At 43.5% G+C, this 27397-nt stretch overlaps 1 protein-coding gene across 1 annotated transcript in view; it reads left to right on the top strand.

Moving 5' to 3' along the window:
• Positions 1-27397, top strand: part of LOC126355283 (arylsulfatase B-like) — a 335302-nt gene that overhangs the window by 45473 nt on the left and 262432 nt on the right. Inside the window, exon 4 of the mRNA XM_050005571.1 lies at positions 15112-15338. Coding sequence (XP_049861528.1) covers positions 15112-15338 — 227 coding nt within the window. The remainder of the gene's footprint in view (positions 1-15111; positions 15339-27397) is intronic.

Genomic DNA, 27397 nt, shown 5'->3' with positions numbered 1-27397 from the left:
AAAATTCATGGGCTGTAATGGAAAAAATTTGATGGGGTCAAAGCTAGCATGGATTTAGAGATACATTGACCGGCCTATACTTCTACCACAACTGCCAACTACATTTCCATTTGTGATCAATATTTCAAAAACAAAATGAAACTTCGACCTCTCAGAAATAAATACATTGACCTAAAGTTTGTTTTAGTGCTTTATTGAGCCTCATAAAAGAAAAAAAAATCTGCTGCGCTAGCGGTACATACACCAAGCAATGTGATCGAGCATCTCAGTTACAAATATAATGAAAGATACTCGGATAAAGTACCATACACGTAACTTCAAATTTAGTTGAGTGCAATACCTACAGTTTCATCCATGTTCAACATGAATCCTTGTTTCGAAACATCTGGTGCAGTTAGATCTGTTCTTCTCTTATCGAGTAAATATCTGGCACTTTTTGTCAAAGTCAGACTTCAGTCCTTGTTTCTGGAGATGTGTGAGATTACCTGAACCACAGAAGCTAGGTACTTCATCAAAATATGAGTGTCATTTGTTTTTCTTAGCTGCAGGAACGTTACAATTACAAATGAGCCTACGACTGTATAACGATGAACATTTCTTAGTTCCATACTGTTACTGGCAGCAACGCTGTTTAATAAGCTGTTAACCTGTAGTCTTTGAGCAACAATGACCATTGGCCAAAGTAACGCCAAAACGGAAAAATCATTCACATAATCTCAGAAACCAAAGTATACTGGTTGATACACCGATATGAGTAAAAACTAATCAGTGGTCTGTTTCGAGAACTAATTGGGTGATATATATGATATAATTGAAAAACCGATGGCTTTTCGGTTAAACGACATCGGTAAAATTTGCAGAACGAGGTTTTAACACATTTTTCATACGCACTTATAAGCCGCAACAGGTTCGCCAGCTTTTGCACAAGAAAATCTGCCCTACATGGTTCCATGTAGCGTATAATGATAGAACGTTACCACCAAACAGAGTAGTAATCATCCAACTCAGTGCCAAAAGGGAGATGTACAACTTTTGCGGTATGAGTTGTTAAAGAAACCACGGCGTTCAAAGTACACCTGTTTTCGGTACTCCGAAATTAGGTACTCGGTAAGGTCATATTTTGGTGGAATGTTCGTTCAAAAATGTTTCAAATGGCTCTGAGAATTATGGGACTTAACATCTACGGTCATCAGTCCCCTAGAACTGAGAACTACTTAAGCCTAACTTACCTGAGGACATCACACAACACCCAGTCATCACGAGGCAGAGAAAATCCCTGACCCCGCCGGGAATCGAACCCGGGAACCCGGGCGTGGGAAACGGGAACGCTACCGCACGGGAATGTTCCGTAAACGCAGTGTTCAGTTCATCTAATGAAATGGAACAAAGGGATGTATTCCATTGTCTTGTGTATCTCGCGGCGGCTCATTTGAGTGTCCCATGCGAAACTGCAGAAACTCCTACAGTGTAGTGGTCCAAGAAGGACTACGTTGTTATCTTGAATCGCTCAATACAAAAAGCAAGCTGAAGCAGTAGAAAATCTAGTAAATCTCATAGCTCCGCTGTAGACGGAAGTTATCCTTGACTAGACAGTATCTCTGTCATTTCCTGCTGATGGTATGTACCGTCGCAAATACTCGTAATTAGAAGAATTGCGACAAGTCCATTACTTAGCGAGCACCAATGAAAAACTTGTGTTTATGGAAGTCTCGAATCTTTTTCCAGTACGCACTAAATGACATAACAGGACGGCTAAACACGAAGCTTCTGGTTAAGAATGGCACCACATGCTCCACATACGTTCTAATTCATTTTTAATGCTAGTGTGTCGATACTGATTGCACGGCAACTTTGAAGGGATTTTCCTGGAGATCGATCGTTGTACACTATTAACAAAAAGTTAATTGGTGCCTGTACACACGGGAAAAAAGTCTCAGCAGTAATTTGTGTGAAATACTGACGATAAATGACGTACATTTCCGTGAAAGACACGTCGCAATATAAAACTTAAGAAAGTTGCAATAATTGCTGCCGTTCTCCTCACATGTGGCGACGTATTTTAAATTAATTGCATTCCAGTGCAACGTAAGTCTTGAGCAGAGACAACAAAACAATCTTGACTTTCATCACGATCTGAAGGTAGGCAGAAATACGTAACAAACACGGACAGTTAGTGAAGACGTGTGATATAGACTTAATAAAGAACTATATTTCAATAGGCATTTCTATTAGAAAAGTCAAAATGGTAAGGAATCAAGATGGCAGTGAGCAAGCTGCTCACGTAAAGAATGCCAAATGTCCGCAGCTCGTGGTGGTGCGGTAGCGTTCTCGCTTCCCACGCCCGGGTTGCCGGGTTCAATTCCCGGCGGGGTCAGGAATTTTCTCTGGCTCATGATGAGTGGGTGTTGTGTGATGTCCTTAGGTTAGTTAGGTTTAAGTAGTTCTACGTTCTAGGGTACTGATGACCTCACATATTAAGTCCCATAGTGCTCAGAGCCATTTGAACCATTTTTTTGTTGGTTGGGGTAAACTGTGGACGTTATAGCTTTCCTCGACAACAACAACATTTCCACTCATCGTTACGGCCGAAAACATGTAAATGTGAGCCGGTTGTAACAGCCAGACATTTAACATGGGCACTGCGGCTGAACACGTGTTGTTAGCCACACGTCATGAATTCCTTTCGACTCACCCCGAGTCTTTTATAAACGTCCTACGTATCCCAAGAAACTGCACGTCTGTGAGTCCGTTGGTGGCATTCATCTGGACTGCAACGAAGATAGCCACTAACGATTAATACTTGTAGGTTGCTTGGCTCTTGGCAACGAGCATCCAAACATTTTCTAGAGATGTCCTCATACCTTTATTTATCCTGAGAATATACATCTGGAGTATGTATCCCTCTTTCTCAGAATCACTTTAAATCATAATCCTTGGTACACAAAACAGGTTAGAACGCTGTTGCAAAAAAACGAAACCAACATGCCAAATTTAAACAGACGTAAGATCCCCAAGATTGGCGATTTTTTACAGAAGCTCGTAATTTAGTGAGATGCTTACAACAGTTGGAACAACGGGACTTCGTCTCGAAACCTGACAGAAAATCCTAAGAGATTCTGGTCGTATGTGAAGTATGTTAACATCAAGAAACAATCAATGCCTTCTCTGCGCGATAGCAATGGAGATACTATCGAAGACAGTGCTGCCAAAGCAGAGTTACTACACACAGCCTTCAGAAAAGAAGGCGGTGTAAATATTCCAGAATTCGAATCAAGAACAGCTGCCAACATGAGCAACGTACAAGTTAATATCCTCGGAGTGGTGAAGCAACTTAAATCAGTTAATAAAAGTAAGGCTTCTGGTCCAGAGTGTATACCAATTAGGTTCTTTTCAGAGTAGTCTCATGGATTAGCTCCATACTTAACAATCGTATACAACCGTTCGCTCGACGAAAGATCCGAAGACTGGAAAGGTGCACAGGTCACATCAACATTCAAGAAAGGTTGTAGGAGTAATCCACTTAATTACAGACCCATATCGTTAACGTCGATGTTAAGCAGCATTTTGGAACATATATTGTGTTCGAACATTATGAATTACCTCGAAGAAAACGGTCTACTCACACACAGTCAACATGGGTTAAGAAAACATCGTTCTTGTGAAACACAACTAGCTCTTTATTCAGGTGAAGTGTTGAGTGCTATTGAGAACGAATTTCAGATCGATTCCGTATTTCTGGATTTCCGGAAGGCTTTTGACACGGTACCACACAAGCGGCTCGTAGTGAAATTGCGTGCTTATGGTAAATGGTCTCAGTTATGTCACTGCTTTGTGATTTCCTGTCAGAGAGGTCACAGTTCGTAGTAACTGACGGAAAGTCATCGAATGAAACAGAAGTTATTTCTGGCATTCCGCAAGGTAGTCTTATAGGTGCCTTGCTGTTCCTGATCTATATAAACGATTTGGGAGTCAATCTAAACAGGCGTCTTAGTTTGTCTGCAGATGACGCTGTCGTTTATCGGCTAATAAAGTCATCAGAAGGTCAAAACAAACTGCGAAACGATTTAGAAAAGATATCTGAATCGTACGAAAATTGGCAGTTCAAAAGTGGGAGCTGAAAAGTGTGAAGTCATCCCCATGAGTGCTAAAAGGAACTCGTTAAACTTCGGTTACACAACAAATCAGTCCAATCTAAAATCCGTAAATTGAACTAAATACCTAGGTTTTACATTTACGAATAACGTAAATTGGAAGGATCACATAAAAAATGTTGTGGGGAACTCTAACTGAAGCCTGCGTTTTATTGGCAGGACACTTAGAAAATGTAACAGATCTACTAAGGCGACTGCCTACACTACGCTTGTTCGTCCTCTTTTAGAATACTATTGGGCGGTTTGAGATCCTTACCAGATAGGACTGACGGAGAACATTCAAAAAGTTCAAGGAAGCGGAGCACGTTCTGTATTATCGAACAATATCGGAGAGAGCCTCACAGAAATGATAGAGGATTTGGGCTGGACATCATTCAAATAAAGGCATTTTTCGTTGCGGCGGTATCTTCTGACGAAATTCCAATCACTAACTTTCTCCTCCGAATGCAAAAATATTTTGTTGATACCAACCTACATAGGAAGGAACGATCACCATGATGAAATATGGGAAATCAGAGCTCGTAGGAAAGATATAGTGGTCGTTCTTTCCGCTTGCTATACGATTGGAATAATATACACTCCTGGAAATGGAAAAAGGAACACATTGACACCGGTGTGTCAGATCCACCATACTTGCTCCGGACACTGCGAGAGGGCTGTACAAGCAATGATCACACGCACGGCACAGCGGACACACCAGGAACCGCGGTGTTGGCCGTCGAATGGCGCTAGCTGCGCAGCATTTGTGCACCGCCGCGTCACTGTCAGCCAGTTTGCCGTGGCATATGGAGCTCCATCTCAGTCTTTAACACTGGTAGCATGCCGCGACAGCGTGGACGTGAACCGTATGTGCAGTTGACGGACTTTGAGCGAGGGCGTATAGTGGGCATGCGGGAGGCCGGGTGGACGTACCGCCGAATTGCTCAACACGTGGGGCGTGAGGTCTCCACAGTACATCGATGTTGTCGCCAGTGGTCGGCGGAAGGTGCACGTGCCCGTCGACCTGGGACCGGACCGCAGCGACGCACGGATGCACGCCAAGACCGTAGGATCCTACGCAGTGCCGTAGGGGACCGCACCGCCACTTCCCAGCAAATTAGGGACACTGTTGCTCCTGGGGTATCGGCGAGGACCATTCGCAACCGTCTCCATGCAGCTGGGCTACGGTCCCGCACACCGTTAGGCCGTCTTCCGCTCACGCCCCAACATCGTGCAGCCCGCCTCCAGTGGTGTCGCGACAGGCGTGAATGGAGGGACGAATGGAGACGTGTCGTCTTCAGCGATCAGAGTCACTTCTGCCTTGGTGCCAATGATGGTCGTATGCTTGTTTGGCGCCGTGCAGGTGAGCGCCACAATCAGGACTGCATACGACCGAGGCACACAGGGCCAACACCCGGCATCATGGTGTGGGGAGCGATCTCCTACACTGGCCGTACACCTCTGGTGATCGTCGAGGGGACACTGAATAGTTCACGGTACATCCAAACCGTCATCGAACCCATCGTTCTACCAATCCTAGACCGGCAAGGGAACTTGCTGTTCCAACAGGACAATGCACGTCCGCATGTATCCCGTGCCACCCAAGGTGCTCTAGAATGTGTAAGTCAACTACCTTGGCCAGCAAGATCTCCGGATCTGTCCCCCATCGAGCATGTTTGGGACTGGATGAAGCGTCGTCTCACGCGGTCTGCACGTCCAGCACGAACGCTGGTTCAACTGAGGCGCCAGGTGGAAATGGCATGGCAAGCCGTTCCACAGGACTACATCCAGCATGTCTACGATCGTCTCCATGGGAGAATAGCAGCCTGGATTGCTGCGAGAGGTGGATATACACTGTACTAGTGCCGACATTGTGCATACTCTGTTGCCTGTGTCTATGTGCCTGTGGTTCTGTCAGTGTGATCATGTGATGTATCTGAACCCAGGAATGTGTCAATAAAGCTTCCCCTTCCTGGGACAATGAATTCACGGTGTTCTTATTTCAATTTCCAGGAGTGTAGAATCGTGAAGATGGTTCGATGAACCCTCTGCCAGACACTTCAATGTGATTTGTAGAGTATCCATGTATATGTAGATGTAGATATAGATGTAAATGTAGATGAATCACACATGACTGTACTAATACGTAACTAAAATCAGTCATAGGAGGCAGAAGCCTGTGATTTCCATGACGTTCCTACATTGCTCTGTAGGCCGTTGTCTACGCCAAAAGCTGTCCTCATAGCCAGTGATTCATGTGAGCGAATGACGAAAGTCAGTCGGGGCAATACGGCTGATAATCAAACACTTTTCATCAGAAACGCTGCTGGAGCGTCTTCTTTGCCCCTGCAATGTGCGGCCGGGAAATGTCATGGAGAAGGAGACGTATGAGAGTTACGTCATGTTGGCTACATGAAACTAGCGAAACCTCTCAGCAGGACTTCACGCTTGCGCAGAAACACTCCTTTCTGAGCATCTTTAGGCTCAAACCTGAACAGTCGTACGTCAAGGGGTTAAACAGGCATACTAGGGACACTACACAGTATATCTTCGCAAAGCTTCAACGGATTTTCACTGTGTTTTTAACTCGCGGCCGATAGGAGGTTGACAACGAAATAGGCCTCGTATATCATCTAAGAAAATGTATTCGGATACCGCAATGTACTGTACAATTGATCACTAGCTGTCACGAGAGGTATAGACGCCAGTACGAAAGAAGTATTGTGTTATCGGCAGGGCAGCAGTAACAGCAGAAAGGATTGAAAAGGAAGGATCAGTGACGTAGAACATGGGCTAGTCATCTGACTTCATGTAACAAATCCATCAGGAGCTTTTGAAACCTTCTAAAGCTGCGCAGGTCGCTTGTTGGTGATATGACTGTCAAATTGAAACGTGAAGGGAGCACCGCAGCTAAATCAGAACCAGACAGGGACAGCAACCCTCATAAGTTACTGAGAGTGGTTTTAAAAAATCCCATGAAATCAGCTCGTGAGTTCCAGCAGTCCAGTTAGTACAATGACTGTGCGTACTGAGTTACAAATAATTGGGTACAATGGTCGAGTGAATCCTCATAGGCTACAAATTTCTGTTGTGAACGCTAAGAGACGCTTCAGGTGGCGTAAAGTGCGACACCAATCTACAGTGGAGTGACGAATCACACTATATGCTGTGACAGTCCTGCGGAATGGGTTGAGTTTGGCCAATGCTTCGAGGATATTACTGCTGTAATATACAGGGTGGAAAGTATTTAAACCGACAAACTCTGGGAGGTTGTAGGGGACATGAAAACAAATTTTTTTCCCTAATGTCTTTTTTCCCTATGAGGATAATTTAAACCGGTGGAGGCCGTATTACGCTCTTCAGTTGTTAGAGGCATTATTACGATCTTCAGTTGTAGGCAACAGCTGTCCACTAGTGCAGTAGTGCATTGTCTCTGTTTACTAATGGAGCGATACACCTAGAGTAAGTATACTGATATGGTTGGTGCGTACCACGTAGCGCACCACAACGGACGAGCTGCACAGCGGCTTTATCAACAACAATATCCCAATCGCCGTATCCCGCATCATACGACCTTTGCTGCTGTGTACCAACGTCTGCGTGAGACCGGGTCATTTAGCAGATTACCTGGACAGGGACGCCGTCGCACGGTAAGAACGTTGCAATTTGAGGAAGCTGTCTTGCAGCATGTGGAGCGGGATCCTTCAATAAGCACTCGTGCGTTTGCACGTAGGATGGGGACGAATCAGACGAATGTAATAACAGTCCTTCGAGAGCAGTTGTTACGTCCATTTCATTTACAGCGTGTCCACAACCTGGAACCAGTTGATTATCCACCCAGAGCACGGTTTTCACAGTGGTACCTGGAACAGTATGAAATGCCTTCTACATTTCCATCGTACTGTGTTGTTTACCGATGAAGCAACGTTCGGTTGTGATGGAGTCCTCAAGATGCACAATTCTAAGTTTGGATTGAGAATAACCCACACGCCACAGTGACTAGCGCTCATCAAGTGCGGTTCTTCGTTAATGTGTGGGTCGGTGTAGTTGGGGACTGTTTAATTGGGCCGTATTTGCTTTCTAGGCCATTAAATGGCAGGCACTATTATAATTTTCTAGCCAGAGCATTGCCAGAATTGCTAGAAGACGTCCCGCTCCCTACAAGACAATGCATGTGGTTCAAACATGACGGGGCGCCGGCACATTTCAGTCATCGTGTGCGTCGATTGCTGGACCGACGGTTCCCAGAAACTTGGATTGGCACAGATGGTCCTGTACCATGCCCTGCTCTATCCCCTGATATGTCCCCTCTGGATTTTTTGTGTAGGGAGAGATGCACAACCTTGTTTACGTAACTCCTGTTGCATCAGAAGAGGATCTGGTTGTCCGGATAGTTGCAACAGCAGGAACAATTCAGGATACTCCTGGGGTTTTTGCCCGTATCAGACAGAACATGCCCCGACGGTGTAACCTTTGTTTATATGTCTATGGAGGCATTTTTTTAAATCTATTGTAATTGAAATTGGTTGTGTTAATGTGCTGACTCTTGGTCATAGAAAATGGAAAAGTGTTTGTTGGTTTAATTAATTTGCCACCAGAGAAATCTTCCTGTACCGGTTTAAATAGGAATAAATGACATTAGGGAAAATATTTGTTTTGATGCCCCCTACAACCTCCCAGAGTTTGTCGGTTTAAATACTTTTCACCCTGTATAGTGTTATGATATGGAAGTATTTTTCGTCGCCACTTTCTAATCCCATTGTTGCAGTTAAGAGCAAGCTAAATTCTAAGGATATGAACACGTTATATATTTCGTACAGTGGAGGAGCAGATCAGAGACGGGGATTGTTTAGCGACTGTTTCAATCAGTATTGGAATGCACCCTGTCATAAAGTAGCGTTTTTCGAGCAACGCGGTGTAAGTCCCTGACATCGTTCAAAATCACTACTTTCTGTGGATTCGGCTTTTGTCGACAGGAACACAAGCAACACACCTTAAAACCATCGTAAAGGCTAAGGGTGTACATACCCATATTAATGTACACCTATAGCTGTCCAATACTTTTGATCACATAGTCAATGTCTTTCTTCATACACGTTCTTCCTCAGCCTATCTGGCCACCACTTCGCGTCAGGCCTTCTGGAGTCTCGATTCTTCAAAGCCACCTAATCAGAGGCCAAACAAGGCAACTCTTACTTAAGAAGGCGTGTTCTGGACAGCCAATGGAAGACGAGAAAGGTATTTTTCGGTCATTCCACCAACAGCTGTTATTTTGATAATGTTTTACTGGGGTAGTAGTTTCGACGTACCAGTCACGTTACCTTCAGGCGTGTCGCATAAATGACACCAAGAACCACTGGTATATATACACTACAAGGCACCAACATTCGTTCCTGGTTCCGTAGGCATCGGAACGTCATGCTCATGTTTGCCCTTTACACATATGACAGTACCTGTGCTTGTCTCTTACATGCGACAGGCCTGAAGGTGACGTGTATGGAATGTCGAAACTGTTATCCTTATAATACAACATCAAAGTAACGACTGTTAGTACAGTATAGATACATTTCATCCACCAGCCGCTGTCCCATGCTCCTGAGCCGAAAATGGAGTTACATTTATTTTTCGTTGTCTCGTTTTGTCACGTAGCAACTTATTACTTCTCATGTTGCACTGAAAGCGCCGCTTTCCGCTTAGCCGGGAGGAGAGCAGATGTTGGTTCTCACGCTGGCAGAGCTAACGCTGGCTATTGGCCGAGCGAACCTTGTAGCCTACTTATCTAACCCTGCTTGAAATACATTACACATACTGTCTATGAATCTAAAGAAGTACTGGTAATTGTTAATCGATCTTTTTCATACTTCGTACACCAAATTGTACGGATAACACAACTACACTGTTAAAATTTCAAATAAATAAATTCAGTACTTTCAGAGATACAAATTTTTACCTAAAACACATGATAACCATGCTGGTTTGTGAAACGAAGTTAGGAACTGTACTTCATTCAACTATAGTATCAATTGAAGCTACAATCACGAGGACAAGTTCATATAATCTAATGTTCTGGAATTTTCTTTAGTTTCCTCAGCAAAGACATCCGACCTAATGAAAGGTACTTTGGAAAATTACTATTGTTTCATTGTGTTTTAGCCGTTCGAGTGTTTTGGAGAGACAGAGAATGAATGGACGACATACGTAAAGTGAGAAAGTTATATTTTACGAAACTATGTAAATGTATGACTGAGAAAGCTGTTGTGGAATAGGGAAATTGGTGACGTAAGTCCGAGTGAGCTTGATTTTTGTAAAAGGCAGCCAGAAGCGGCGTTGAATATTAAATGTATTAGTAATTTATTTTGTGGAAAAGAATTGTGTTTTCTTTCTATTATATTTCATTTATTTTCGAAATTACTTGAGGTAATGTGACTGGCTATGGCAACGGCCTTGCCACAGTGGATACACATATTCGCGTGAGCTCATCGAAGTTAAGCGGTGTCGGGCGTGGCCGGCACTTGGATGGGTGCTCATCCAGGCCGCCATGCGCTGTTGCCAGTTTTCGGGTTACTCTCAGCCTCGCGATGACAACTGCGGCCCTACTCGAGCGAATAGTAGCGGCTCCGGTGAAAGTAAACCATCACACCGACCGGGAGAGCGGTGTGATGACACCACGGCCGACCTATCCGCATCCTCAAATGAGGATGACACGGCCGTCGGATGGTCCCGATGGGACTCTTGCCTGAAGACGGAGTGCTGATGTGATTGGCTGATATTAGAAATACCGCGAATGTAGAAGTGCTCAAGAGGATCTGATTGGCTGCTTAATATACTGGCCAATAGGTATTTAGCATTCCCCACACGTTTGAGTAGGGTTATGTGCACGAAATGACTTCTCGATTACGTCCCAAAAACGTTCGACCCGATTCATGTCGGGCGACCTGGTTGGGCCAATCATTTGCTCGAATTTTCCAGAATATCCTTCAGATCAGCCGAGAACATTTGTGGCCTGGTGACATGATGTATGGCCATCCATAAAAATTCCATCGTTGTTTGCGAAGATGAAGTCCATGAATGCATACAAATAATATCCAAGTTGGTGAACATTACAAAATGTAGTCAGTGACCCAGCCTGTTCCACGTAAACGCAGCCCATACCATTGTGGAACCGCCACCAGCTTGCTTGGTTCAAATGGCTCCGAGCACTATGGGGCTGAACATCTGAGGTCATCAGTCCCCTAAACGTATAACTACTTAAACCTAACTAACCTAAGCACATCACACACATCCTTGCCCAAGGCTGGATTCGAACCTGCGACCGTAGGACCAGCGCAATTCCGGACTTATTGGCGACACGCTGCCTTGGCCTGGTCGATCAGCAGATCTCCAATCGCGAACGTAGGAGACATCGTCGGATGATAACTTCAGCGTCATCCACAAACAGCATTAACCGTCCCTGTATCATCGGACCAAGTGCGACAGGCAAGGAAATTCGTCCCTCAAACTGATATCTGGCACCAGTACAACACAATGTATGTACGTTTGCATGCTTCCATTCAACAGGCTGGCCCTTACGCCAGTTATTACTGTACCACCACTTACCATCTGAAATAGCTTATTTCTTGTTTACATTAATCTGAGATCTTGAACTATGCTAACCACTTAAATAAGTTACCTCGACAAATGAATTCCCAAAATTTCGTTACTATCCATTAACTCATCAGGCTACCTTCAATTCGGAAAATGGGTACATTCAGCGACTGTTATGTGACATATAAATTATAGAGTGCAGCAATCAGTTGTTCGTTTTTAAATTTTATTACACAAATCCAGATTTCGGGTAGTAGCTAGCCATTCTCAATGCACTATTTTCTATTCTCAGAATATATATATATATATATATATATATATATATATATATATATATATGTACTCCTGGAAATGGAAAAAAGAAGACATTGACACCGCTGTGTCAGACCCACCATATTAGCTCCGGACACTGCGAGAGGGCTGTACAAGCAATGATCACACGCACGGCACAGCGGACACACCAGGAACCGCGGTGTTGGCCGTCGAATGGCGCTAGCTGCGCAGCATTTGTGCACCGCCGCCGTCAGTGTCAGCCAGTTTGCCGTGGCATACGGAGCTCCATCGCAGTCTTTAACACTGGTAGCATGCAGCGACAGCACGCCAAGACCGTAAGATCCTACGCAGTGCCGTAGGGGACCGCACCGCCACTTCCCAGCAAATTAGGGACACTGTTGCTCCTGGGGTATCGGCGAGGACCATTCGCAACCGTCTCCATGAAGCTGGGCTACGATCCCGCACACCGTTAGGCCGTCTTCCGCTCACGCCCCAACATCGTGCAGCCCGTCTCCAGTAGTGTCGCGAAAGGCGTGAATGGAGGGACGAATGGAGACGTGTTGTCTTCAGCGATGAGAGTCGCTTCTGCCTTGGTGCCAATGATGGTCGTATGCGTGTTTGGCGCCGTGCAGGTGAGCGCCACAATCAGGACTGCATACGACCGAGGCACACAGGGCCAACACCCGGCATCATGGTGTGGGGAGCGATCTCCTACACTGGCCGTACACTGGTGATCGTCGAGGGGACACTGAATAGTGGACGGTACATCCAAAGCGTCATCGAACCAATCGTTCTACCATTCCTAGACAGGCAAGGGAACTTGCTGTTCCAACAGGACAATACAAGTCCGCATGTATCCTGTGCCACCCAACGTGCTCTAGATGGTTTAAGTCAACTACCCTGGCCAGCAAGATCTCCGGATCTGTCCCCCATTGAGCATGTTTTGGACTGGATGAAGCGTCGTCTCACGCAGTCTGCACGTCCAGCACGAACGCTGGTCCAACTGAGGCGCCAGGTGGAAATGGCATGGCAAGCCGTTCCACAGGACTACATCCAGCATGTATACGATCGTCTCCATGGGAGAATAGCAGCCTGCATTGCTGCGAGAGGTGGATATACACTGTACTAGTGCCGACATTGTACATGCTCTGTTGCCTGTGTCTATGTGCCTGTGGTTCTGTCAGTGTGATCATGTGATGTATCTGACCCCAGGAATGTGTCAATAAAGTTTCCCCTTCCTGGGACAATGAATTCACGGTGTTTTTATTTCAATTTCCAGGAGTATATATATATATATATATATATATATATATATATATATATATATATATATATATATATATATAGGGATGACTAGAGGACAAGGAAAGAGAACCACTTGTATGAATACCAAGAGCTCAGATGGAAACACAGTTCTAAGCAAAGAAGGGACAGCAGAAAGGTGGAAGGAGTATACAGAGGGTCTATACAAGGGTGATATACTTGAGCACAATATTATGGAAATGGAAGAGGACGTAGATGAAGATGACATGTGAGATATGATACTGCCTGAAGAGTTTGACAGAGCATTGAAAGACCTGAGTCGAAACAAGGCCCCCGGAGTAGACAACATTCCATTAGAACTGCTGACAGCCTTGGTAGAGCAAGTCCTTACAAAACTCCACCATCTCGTGAGCAAGATATATGAGACAGGCGAAATGCCCTGACATCAAGAAGAATATCAAAATTCCAATCAAAACGAAAGCAGGTGTTGACAGATGTGAAAATTACAGAACGATCAGTTTAATAAGTCACAGCTACAAAATACTAACGCGAATTCTTTAGAGACGAATGGAAAAACTGGTAGAAGTCGACCTCGGGAAAGATAAGTTTGGATTCCGTAGAAATGATGGAACACGTGAGGCAATACTGACCCTACGACTTATCTTAGATGAAAGATTAACGAAAGGCAAACCTACGTTTCCAGCATTTGTAGACTTGGAGAAGACTTTTGACAATGTTGATTGGAATACTCTCTTTCAAATTCTGAAGGTGGCAAGGGTACAATGCAGGGAGCGAAAGGCTATTTACAATTTGTACAGAAACCAGATGGCTGTTATAAGAGTCGAGGGGCATGAAAGGAAAGCAGTGGTTGGGAAGGGAGTGAGACAGGGTTGTAGTCTCTCCCCGATGTTATTCAATCTGTATATTGAGCAAGCAGTAAAGGAATCAAACGAAAAATTTGGAGTGGGTATTAAAATCCATGGAGAAGAAATAAAACCTTCAGGTTCGCCGATAACATCGTAATTCTGTCAAAGACAGCAAAGGACTTGGAAGAGCAGTTGAACGGAGTGGATAGTGTCTTGAAAGGAAGATATAAAATGAACATCAACAAAAGCAAAACGAGGATAATGGAATGTAGTCGAATTAAGTCGGGTGATGTTGAGGGTATTAGATTAGGAAATGAGACACTTAAAGTAGTAAAGGAGTTTTGCTATTTAGGGAGCAAAATAACTGATGATGGTCGAAGTAGAGAGAATGTAAAATGTAGACTGGCAATGGCAAGGAAAGAAGAAAAATTTGTTAACATCAAGTATTGATTTAAGTGTCAGGAAGTCGTTCCTGAAAGTATTTGTGTGGAGTGTAGCCATGTATGGAAGTGAAACGTGGACGATAAATAGTTTGGACCAAAAGAGAATAGAAGCCTTGGAAATGTGGTGCTACAGAAGAATGCTGAAGATCAGATGGGTAGATCACATAACTAATGATGAGGTATTGAATAGAATTGGGGAGAAGAGAAGTTTGTGGCACAACTTGACTAGAAGAAGGGATCGGTTGGTAGGACATGTTCTGAGACATCGAGAGATCACCAATTTAGTATTGGAGGACAGCGTGGAGGGTATAAATCGTAGAGGGAGACCAAGAGCTGAATACACTAAGCAGATTCAGAAGGATTTAGTCTGCAGTAGGTACTGGGAGACGGAGAAGCTTGCACAGGATAGCGTAGCACGGAGAGCTGCATCAAACCAGTCTCAGGACTGAAGACCACAAGAACAATTACATATCCATTACCTGGTGTTGCGACATTTTTTCCGTCAGTGTACCTGCTGAGCAATTGTTTAAGTGCCGCCATGGCGGTTTTCAGGCATGCAGCACCTGGTGATCCTGGAGCCGGAACCGTGGGGCCTCCCTCTGAACGAGACGCTGCTGCCACAGCGGCTGCGCGCGCTCGGCTACGCGACGCACGCCGTCGGCAAGTGGCACCTGGGCTTCTACCAGAGGGAGTTCACGCCCACCTACCGCGGCTTCGACTCCCACTTCGGCTTCTGGAACGGCTTTCAGGACTACTACGATCACACCGTACAGGCCTCCGTGAGTACTCCCACACATTTCTTACAGCATATTTCAGCAGCCACAACGCCCAACATGTATCTCTTATTGTTATTTCCACAAGATGCGACATCGTCGCGAAAAAACTGTGACCCGTTTATGTATAAAGTTTCTTTTAATTTACGTCTATGGTCACAAACGTTTTGTTAACAGAGTACCAGTTTCGGTCTTTAATGAGCATCATCAGATCTGTTTCATATAAACAAAGTCCTAATGTACTGCACCGATAGTGTAATCGTCAAATGTTAAATGCGGAATCAGCACCAGCATCGTCAAGTACATAAAAATGCATGTGATGTTATTTATATGTACTTGACGATGCTGGTGCTGATTCTTCGATGGCACTATGGCTACAGTACATTAGGACTTTGTTTTTATGAAACTGATCTGATGATGGTCATTAAAGACCGAAGCCGGTAATCTGTTAACAAATAGTTTATGACTATAGACGTAAATTAACGGAAACTTATCTTATTGTTATTATTTTACTCACTGAAATGGGTCAACTTTTTTCGAACACCTCGTCACTTTTCTGCGACCTAAGCAAGACGAGTATGGCGAGGAAGTCGCCAAATCATTCAAATTTTTGATTGTGGATGCGACGTAACCAAGTCTTTCCTCGCCTTCTCTCTGTGTGTCAAAGGGATTTAGCAAGTGCATGGACGATTTCTACAGTTCACTGACTTCGTATGGGATTGGAGGGTGGCCAAACACCTCTCGCATCATCTTGTCATTGCTGTCTTAACTTCCCATAACTTTGGTAAATTACAGGCAGTATTATGGTTGGTGAAGTGAATAAATGTCCTAAACAGAAATTTATTCATCTGTTGTCTATTACTATTAGTGCAACGGCGGATTAGATCGTGAAATAGAGCAATCATCTAGTAAATCTAGCGCACCACGCTCCTGTTGATACTTAAAGTTTAAAAATTCTGTTTTAGATAAAATACTGAAATTTTACAAGTTTGTAAACACGACACTTGGGTATTCATTTTCCTAATTTCCTATTAGAAACACAGACACAAATGAACTGTGATTGTAGTGAAGTATTGAAAAACTGTCATTTCATCTACATCTACATGGGTATTCTGCAAATCACATTTAAGTTCTTGGCAGAGGGTTCATCGAACCACCTTCACAATTCTCTATTATTCCAATCTCTTATAGCGAGCGGAACCAACGAACACCCATATCTATCCGTACGAGATCTGATTTCCCCTATTTTATCTCGATGATCTTTCCGCCCTATATAGGTCGGTATCAACAAAACATTTTTGCATTCGGATGAGAAAGTTGGTGATTTGAATTTCGTGAGAAGATGCCGTCGCAACGAAACACACCTTTCTTTTAATGATGTCCAGCCCAGTCCCCATATAATTTCTGTGACACTCTCTCCCATATTCCACGATAATACAAAACGTGCTGCCCTTCTTTGAACTTTTCCGACGAATTCCGTCAGCCCTGTTTGGTACGAATCCCACACCGCGCACCACAATTCTAAAACAGGACGGACAAGCGTAATGTAGGCAGTCTCGTTAGTAGATCTGTTACATTTTCTAAGTGTTTTGCCAATAAAACACAGTCTTTAGTTAGCCTTCCCCACAACATTTTATATGTGTTCCTTACGATTTAAGGTGTTCGTAATTGTAATTCCTAGTTATTTAGTTGAATTTACGGCCTTTAAATTTGACTGATTTATCGAGTATCCGAAGTTCAACGGATTCCTTTCAGTACCCATGTGGATGATCTAACACTTTTCGTTATTTAGCGTCAAGTACCAATTTTCGCTGAATTCAGACATCTTTTCTAAACCGTTTCGCAGTTTGTTTTGATCTTCTGATGACTTTATTAGCCTGCTAAACGACAGCGTCATCTGCAAACAACTCAAGACGGCTGCTCAGATTGTCTCCCAAATCGTTTAGGTAGATAAGGAACAGAAAAGGACCTATGATACTACCTTGGGGAACGCCAGACTCGATGACTTTCCGTCATTTAGTACTAACTGTGACCTCTCTGACAGGAAAATACAAATCCAGTCACATAACTGAGACGGCATTCCTCAAGCACGCAATTTCACTATAAGCCACTTGTATGGTACAGTGTAAAAATCCTTCTGGAAATCCAGAAATTACGGAATTTCAACACTTCAAGCGAATAAAGAGCTAGTTGTGTTTCACAAGAACGATGGTTTCTAAGCCCATATTAACTGTGTGTCAATGGACCGTTTCCTTCGAGGAAATATATGTTCCAGAATCCTGCTGCGTATCGACGTTAATGATGTCGGCCTTTAATTAAGTGGATTACTCCTACCAACTTTCGTGAATATTGGTGTGACCTGTGCAACTTCCCAGACTTTGGGTACGGAACTTTCGTCGAGCGAACGGTTGTATATGATTGTCAAGTATGGAGCTAATGCATTAGCATACTCTGAAAGGAACCTAATTGATATACACTCTGGATCAGAAGACTTGCTTTTATTAACTGATTAAAGTTGCTTCACTACTCCGAGGATACTAACTTCCACGTTACTTACGTTGGCAGCTGTTCTTGATTCGGATCCTGGTATATTTATTTCGTCTTCTTTTGTGAAGGCATTTCTGAAGGCTGTGTTTAGTAACTCTGCTTTGGCAGCACTGTTATCGATAGCGTCTCCTTAGCTATCGCGCAGAGAAGGCATTGATTGTTCCTTGCCGCTAACATACTTCACCTAAGACCAGAATTTCCTTGGATTTTCTACCAGGCCTCGAGACAAAGTTTCGTTCTGGAAACTGTTATAAGCATCACGCATTGAAGTCCGCGCTAAATTTCGTGCTTTTATAAAAGATAGCCAATCTTTGGGATTTAGCGTCTGTTTAAATTTGGCATGTTAGTTTCGTTGTTTCCGCAACAGTGTTCTAACCCGTTCAGTGTACAAAGGAGGATCATCTCCGTCGTTTGTTAATTTATTTGGTTCAAATCTCTCAATATCTGCCGATACTATTTCTCTGTATTGAAGCCACATCAGGTCTACGCTTATATCATTAATTTGGAAGGAGTGGAGATTCTCTCTCTGAAAGGCGTCAAGTGAATTTGTACCTACTTTTTTTGAATAGGTATATTTTTCGTTTATTTTTGGAGTATTTGGGGGTTACAATATTTAGTCTCGCTACGACAACACTGTGTCCACTAATCCCTGTATCCGTTTTGATGCTCATTATTAACCCAGGATTACTTTATTAGTGAAAAAACCTTCGAAATTATGAAACAGTCTTGCAGGGAAATATATATAATTTACAGATGTGTAACTACAGTACCCAAATTAAGAAACACAGTATGCAAAAGACAAATTCTCTGTAGTGTCTGTTTAACTCAGAACGTGATTGTACACAACATTTTTGATAAATTTCCACAAGCTACCGTGACTGCAGTCGGTAGCAAAGAGCTCACGAATTTAAATGTCATGCACAATTCAGCAGTTTTTCACGCACCTTAGTGTTTGTGAGGTCATATCGCCTGATCTATGAGAAGTACCATGATATGATTTTGTAGTTGCGATTAGCACAGAAGTAATAAATTTGAAACTCATGCATGATGCGGCAGTTTTGCATGGTTTTCAATGTTCATGGCCAAATATCTCCTGAAGTATGATAGATATGTGGTTCTTACCCCACAGCGATTGTTGTAATATATATATATATATACGTGTGTTCCAAGTTTGGCTCAAATCGGTTCACTGGATTAGAAGGAGATTTGGAACATATACACACACCCATACTCACATTCATCAATTTTCATAATATGAGTGGACACATGTATTGCTGTATTGCATCGACAATCCATCCATATGTAGCATACAGCAAACCAGTGCTCAACAATATTGGTTAAAAACAGTCTTGGTTGCAATTTTAGTTTTTTAGTTTTCAACGACGCGTTTCGCCTTATGTGGGCATCTTCAGGTTATCTTTTCTAGATGGACGCGAGTTGCACCAACATCTGCATAACGCGTTCCCTTTCACAGGACCGAGTAAGAGAGTTGGATGGGGGCTCAGGTAGTAAGACAAATACTGTCACACTGAGATGATAGAAGGCATCGGAGACCTTCCAACATCAGTCGGGCCACCTTTGGCCCTGTGTAGCGCAGCAACTCGATTTGGCATAGACTCAACAAGTCTTTGGAAGTCCCCTGCAGAAATACTAAACCATGCTGCCTTTATAGCCGTCCATAACCGCTCAAGTATTGCCGGTGCAGAAATTTGTGCACGAACTTACATCTCCATTATGTTTCATGAATATTCGAAGGGATTCATGTCGGGCGGTGTGGTTGGCCGAAATACTCGGTCTAAGGGTCCAGAATGTTCTTCAAACTACAAGCAACAGTTGTGGCCCAGTGAAATGGAGCACCGTTGCCCATAAAAATTGGAATTTTTATGTTTTTTTGTGAACATGAAGTCCATGAATGGGTGCACAAGGCCTTCAAGCAGCCCAACATAGATATTTCCAGTCAATGACCACGTAAACACAGCCCACACTATTATGGAACCACCACCATTTTTCACTGTGCCTTCTTAATAACCTGGGCCCATGGCTTCGTAGGATCTGCACCACACTCGAACCGTACCATCAGCTCTTGCTATTTAAAATCGGGACTCGTCTTTTTTTTACCAGACCACGGTTTTCCAGTCATCTAGGGCCGAGCCCAGAATAGGCGCCGCAGCACTCACATCTACCGTCTGCTGCTGTACCCCATTAACGCCTAATTTCGCAGCGCACAATTTTTGCAGTTATTTTACGCAGTGTTGCTTGTCTGTCAGTACTGATAGCTCGGCACAAACGCCACTGCCCTCGGTCGTTTAGTGAAGACCATTGGCAACTTTGTTGTCCGTGGCAAGAGGCACTGCCCGAAATTTGGTAACTCTCGGCACACTCTTGACACTGTGGATCTCGGAATACTGAATTTCCTAACTATTTTCGAAATGCGTCTTGCTCGAATTACCATCCCGCGATTGGAGACTGTTAATTCCTGTCGTGGGGCCATAATCACGTCCGAAAGCTTTGCACATGAATAACCCAAGTGCAAATAACAGCTACGGCAACGGTCCTTTTATAACGCTGTCATACTGCCACCATCTGTATATGCACAATCCCAGTCTCATTAAGTTTTCGTCACCTCGGTGTGTATATCTGCAGACAGGCTGCTTAGCTGTGCAGCGTCGTCTCGTATTCATTTTCCACATGACGACACTGCTTATCTTGCACCTTTGTTAATATACACTTTACTTACGTGGCAGCTGAGAAGTAATTTCGAGCATACGTGTTTACGCCATGGCATGACCGTCACACCACGAGCTGTACACAGAAGCTGCTTACTCGGGAAACCGCATTCACGCTAACGTAGCAGTCTCTCTGCTGCCTTTATTACACCCGGCTTACTTGATAGTCATCACATGCCGTACAACAGATGTTTACTTGGCGTCTTCTGGCGAGACACACAGTTCAACACGCCGCCTTCTCGAGAACTGTGCTCATGTGACTCTGCTTCAGCTGTCAAACCAAGAGGCGTTCAGCCCTCACCTATCGGCCTTCTTCTTACGGACGCTATCTGACATTTTAATGGAAATTATTTTACACTCCTGGCCATTAAAATTGTTACACCATGAAGATGACGTGCTACAGACGCGAAATTTAATCGACAGGGAGAAGATGGTGTGATATGCAAATGAGTAGCTTTTCACAGCATTCACAGCATTCACAGACTGCGACACCTATAACGTGCGACACCTATAACGTGCTGACATAAGGAAAGTTTCCAACCGATTTCTCATACACAACAGCAGTTGACCGGCGTTGCCTGGTGAAACGTTGTTTTGATGCCTTGTGTAAGGAGCACAAATGTGTACCATCACGTTTCCGAGTTTGATAAAGGTCGGATTGTAGCCCATCGCGATTGCGGCTTATAGTATCGCGACATTGATGCTCGCATTGGCTTAGATCCAATGACTGTTAGCAGAACATGGAATCGGTGGGTTCAGGAGGGTAATACGGAACGCCGTGCTGGATCCCAACGGCTTCATATCACTAGCAGTGGAGATGACAGGCATCTTATCCGCATGGCTGTAACGGATCGTGCAGCCACGTCTCGATTCTTGAATCAACAGATTGGGACGTTTGAAAGACAACAACCATCTGCTCGAAGAGTTCGACGACGTTAGCAGCAGCATGGACTATCAGCTCGGAGACCATGGATGCGGTTGCGCTTGACGCTGCATCACAGAAAGGAGCGCCTGCGATGGTGTACTCAATGACGAACCTGGGTGCACGAATGGCAAAACGTCATTTTTTCGGATGAATCCAGGTTCTGTTTACAGCATCCTGATGGTCGCATCCGTGTTTGGCGACATCGCGGTGAGCGCACAATGGAAGCGTCTATTCGTCATCGCCATACTGCCGTATCACCTGGCCTGATTGAATGGGGTGCCATTGGTTACACGTGTCGGTCACCTCTTGTTCGCACTGACGGCACTTTGAACAGCGGACGTTACGTTTCAGATGTGTTACGACCCATGGCTCTACCCTTCATTCGATCCCTGCAAAACCATACATTTCAGCAGGATAATGCACGACGGCATGTTACAGGTCCTGTACGTGCCTTTCTGGATACAAAAAATGTTCGACTGCTGCCCTGGCCAGCACATTCTCCTGATCTCTCACCTATTGAATCGTCTGGTCAATGGTGGCCTAGCGACTGGCTCGTCACAATACGCCAGTCACTATTCTTGATGAACTGTTGTATGGTATTCAATCTGTATTGGCAGCTTTATCTGTACACGCCATCCAAGCTCTGTTTGAATCAATGCTCAGGCGTATCAAGGCCGTTATTACGGCCAGAGGTGGTTGTTCTGGGTACTGATTTCTCAGGATCTATGCACCCAAATTGCGTTAAAATGTAATCACATGTCAGTTCTTGAATAATATATTTGTCCAATGAATACCCGTTTATCATCTGCATTTCTTCTTTGTGTAGCAACTTTAATGGCCACTAGTGTAATGACATCAGTCCTTTCGCACTTTCTGTCACTTAAACATGCTCCCATATAGTGTCTGATACTGATATATGAGATACTACTGGGGAAAAGTTTAAAAAAGGCCCTAAAATATGTAAGCTATCCCCAATTTAAATAACTGAAATGGAGACCTTCTGTGCGGTGGCGTTGTATCTAATCGCAGTCTGTGAATGTGTCACCGAGAAATGGTGTAGCGTTGTTGCCAGTTGCACAAGCGGAATTGACGGCTTCGCAGCAGTTCCCTTATTTATGGAGACCTGTTTCCGCAGTTTGTTGCATGATGGCTTCCTCCTGATCAACGCAAAGATGGTTATAGAATTTATTCACACCACCACACGTTACATTCCTGCTGAACTGTCGATAAGCAAAGTTACTGTGCGTGAGATAGCCCACGGAAAGATCGGTTATGGCAAATTCTGTGCACAGTGTATGCCCGCACACCCACCGTCGTTGCGACTGCACAGATATCGCTTCGCCGTTTCCCCACCGGCAGCGGAGCTGACCTCAAAAGTTTGTGTATTTATTTTCCCGGCTAATTAAGAACTATTCCCTGCAGTGTCGGTCGGGCATAAAACATCTGTGAATCACGTTTCACGTTGTGAAGCTGGTATTGTGAACTAGCAGTTGAAAACTGATCGGGTTTTTCCAGAGATTATTCATACACTTTCCACCACGATGTATCCAAAGATAGTTTAGTTTTTTATTACTCTGGAGTAAGATATCAATTGAATTCCAGTCTGTTTTTACTAATTTGTTTCCCTTAGTAATTTGATTTAGTTACTTTAGCAGTCTGTATGCATTCCTTGAATCCTATTAAATCTTTTTATAAAAATATTTGTGAGCTTTCTTTAATAACCCTTGAATGTTCACAGACATTTTTGTCTATGTACTAGGTGATTATGGAATTTGGTAAATACTGTGAATGTCTGGTATATTTCTGTTTTATCGACACAATTAAATTCTTAAATTAATGAGAGATGCCACTGGGGGATCAATGAAAGAAGAGTTGATCCTAATGTCTATTGTTTCGGCATGATAACAGTCAGTCAATACAACATTCCTTTGTGTACCTGTCACCAAAGATATGATTTCCCATGAAACTGCCATTAATGTCCGATAAATTATAAATATGTCTCTGGGCCTTACAATGTCTAGGGTTTTGCAGTTCTCACTACACGATACTAATTATGGGCTCGAAACCTGTCAATTTCTGTTCACTGCAAGTTTAGTCTTTTAACGGACACAATTTTCCACTTCTCGGTTATTAGCGGAATCACCTTGACAACCAGCGGCAAAGATACTAGTGTGATAAGGTCCAAACTATTTTCGGTCCCAATACACTTTAATAATTCGCATACAGCGAATAAAGTCCCAAATCAGTATAAAAGTTTCCGTATTGTCAATAAATCTCTTCGCAATCGTAATTACACGATCGTAGCGTTTCATTTAACACGTAAAATCACCATTCGCTTGAATATCAATGTTCGTACACCCAGTCACCTCTAATTGACTCCGTCTCTGAATTTATGCCAAAATAGTCTATTCTCCACCACTCCAATGTGTTATCCAGTTCTAAGAATGCAGCTCTGTTATGTCTTCTTTGGATTCCCTTTGTACCACTTTGCGTTACTCTATTTCGAATGCCTACTCCTTGTAAAACGTTAACCAACTATTACTTCTTGTGGCCAAGCGGTTCTAGGCGCCGGGGTCAAGAACCGCGTTACCGCCACAGTCGCAGGTTCGAATCCTGCCTCGGGCATGGATGTCTGTGATGTCCTTAGGTTAGTTAGGTTTAAGTAGTTGTATGTTCTAGGGCGCTGATGACCTCAGCTGTTAAGTCCCGTAGTGCTCAGAGTCATTTTTTAAACTATTACTTCGAAATACTACTATCGTTTTTTGGCTCTTAGTTCATTTCGTATTACAGAATGTAGTCTAATATTTGTTTCTGTTTAACCACTCTCTAAAGAGCGGTTACAAGTGGATGCCGAAGGATCTTCCAGAGAATCAGAAGAGGGTAAGAATTGTTGGTTGCCTAACCTGTTGAGATAGGCGGAGGAAGGAAAGGATTTCGTTGCTCAGATTCTGGCATGTGACGAAACGCGGTGTCACCACTCCGACGCCGCCTCTAAACTGATAAGCATTGAGTGCCGGAATCCCGGCTCCTGAAGTCCACAAAGAGCCCACACTGCCCTGGAAACCGGAAAATATACGCCCAGTTCCTTTTTCAAAGAGGAAGCACCGCTGTCCATCAACTAACTACCACAGGCTGCAACAGTTAACGCTGAGCAGTGCTACAACACGTTCCTGATGCTCAAACAGGCCATAGAGTACAAGCGCAGGGACGAGCTCTCGAATAAAAAAAATCCTTCTCCAGCCCTAGACCAAGAAGACCCTCGAGTTCCTTCAGAAATTTCGATAGGAGATTCTGGAAGTCTTCCTCGCAGCTCCGATATCTTCCCTTGGCTGCTTGTGCTTTGGGCAGTTGGGTGGAACAAACTTCCCCCTAAGAGACGTAATCTGTCAATGTGTGTGTGATAAACCAACGGAAGTAAAACCTAGGAATATGCGTCCAGTGGTCAGGTGAACGATGTTTTCCCCGTCCGACACATCGATCATTAAGCGTTACTGCAGAACAGTCGATAAAACTGCAGAAATTTACAGAGAACACGAAAATATTCCCAGAAATTCTCTAACATTCAGTAACTTTCCTAAAATTTCTAGAATGTTACCGAAATTTTTCGAACATTAGAAAGTATTCCCAGAAATTTACACAACACTTTAATAACATTAGATGTAATTAACCTTTTCTGCCTTCATTTCTTACTTTGTTTTGACTGTTTTCTCGATTTGTTAGTATTTCGTCCATAAGACCTTATACTCAACCTAATTTGGTAACAGAGCGCTGCGCATTACAGCTATCGTCATAGTGTTTAAAATAGTTCCTTCAGTGAACTAGCTTGAATTCTCAAAGGACAATAGTACATGTTAATAACAAAGATCATTTGAAACGTGTGCTAGTACATTACAAAATATCATTCATCAAAGCGCTACGGCTATTAATCAATTGCACCTAAATTCAATAGAAGAGTTTCATTGCAACATGAATTCAATGTTGCTGTAAGAACTTGCACATTTTTCTCATTTAAAACTGAAATAATGTTCTATTGGAAAGGAAAATATAAATTTTTACGTCGGAACTTCATACTTGGTGGACGGAGGATGGTGTAGATAGAGGGCCGACTCATTGTCAGAGTAACAAAATGACGTTGCATTGACTTTTATTCTCTGCAGGTGTGACTAGAAATATCCAAGCCCAGGCCTCATCCTGTAAATTGTAGAGATGGCAGGCTGCACCTTCGTCTAACGGGTTTTGCCGTGTTCATCGTGTTCCGTCGTTCTTCCCGCCTGGTCGCAGTTTTCGACGTCAGGCACATATAATATTCTCGATATGTAAGCTTATTATCAAGACATAATCCATTATAAACTGCCACCAGGTCGGTCTGCTCATTATTTGTTACAGCACTGTGTCTTCTAACTCATACTACTACTATTGTCTGATGGTTTCTATATTTATGTGTTTCCTTTCTTTCCTGCAGAGGAAACAATTATGGAACTCGCATTTTTTCCGCCCGACCTAGGATAACTGTTTGAGAGACGAGGCTGCTCAGTGAGAATATTTGAGAGGGAATTTCCAGTGTGCAAGAAGGGTGATGTTATTGTTCACTCCCACTGTTCAAACTCTACATGGAAGAAGCAATGACAGATAGAGAAGAAAGGCTGAAGAGTAGAATTAAAATTCAGGCTGCAGGGATATCAAAGATAAGAGTGTCTGATGACGCGGCTATTTTCAGTGAAAGTGAAGAATTACTGGATCCGGTGAATGCAATGAACAGTTTGATGAACACAGTAAATGGTTTGAGAGTAAACCGAAGAAATGCGAAAATAATGACGAACGGCAGAAATTAGATTGTCCATAAAATTAACATCAGCATTGCTGACCACGAAGTACACAAAGCCAAGGAATTTTGCTACCTCAGCCGCAAAATATATGGCGGATGAAATAAGGATGACAAAAACTGAATAGCACAGGTGAGGAGGAAATTTCTGTTCAAAAGATCACTAGTATCAAACATAAGCCTTAATTTGAGAAATTAATTTTTGAGAATGCAAACTTGGAGGAGAGCAGTGTGCGGTAGTGACTTATCGACAAGGAGAAAACTGGAAGAGATGAGAACAAAGCGTTTGAGGTTTGGAGCTATAGAAAGATGTTTCAAATTAGGTGGACTGAAAAGATAAAGAATTTACGCAGATTCGGGGAAGAAAGGAACATGTGGAAAACACTGACAATAAGAAAGAACGGGACCGTAGGGCCCGTCTTGAGACATCAGGGTATAACTTCCCTGGTACAAGAGGGAGCTGTAAAGGAGAAAAGCTATAGGAGAAGGCAGTGTTTGGAATTCGTCCACCGAATAATTGAGGACGTTAGTGTTACTCTGACACGCTGGCACAGGAATGCATTTCGTGGTGGGTCGCATCAAAACAGTCATAAGGCTGATGCCGCAAAAAAGAGAAATGTCTCAAAAGTCTCGTTTACAACCACGGGACAGGAGCTGTTATACTACTGGCCATTAAAATTGCTACACCGAGAAGAAATGCAGATGACAAACGGGTATTCATTGGACAAATAAATTATACTAGAACTGACATTTGATTACATTTTAACGCAATTTGGATGCACAGATCCTGAAAATCAGTAACCCGAACAACCACCTCTGGCCGTACTAACGGCCTTGATACGCCTAGGCATTGAGTGAAAAAGAGCTTGGATGGCGTGTACAGGTACAGCTGCCCATGCAGCTTCAACACTATACCACAGTTCATCTAGAGTAGTGACTGGCGTATTGTGACGAGCCACTTGCTCGGCTACCATTGACCAGACATTTCAATTGGTGGAGAATGTGCTGGCCAAGGCAGCAGTCGAACAGTTTCTGTATCCAGTAT

The sequence above is a fragment of the Schistocerca gregaria genome, chromosome 3 (assembly GCF_023897955.1).
Source record: "Schistocerca gregaria isolate iqSchGreg1 chromosome 3, iqSchGreg1.2, whole genome shotgun sequence".
NCBI lineage: Eukaryota > Metazoa > Arthropoda > Insecta > Orthoptera > Acrididae > Schistocerca > Schistocerca gregaria.
Note: the sequence above shows the minus strand (reverse complement) of the source record. Positions and strands in the feature narration are given on the sequence as shown.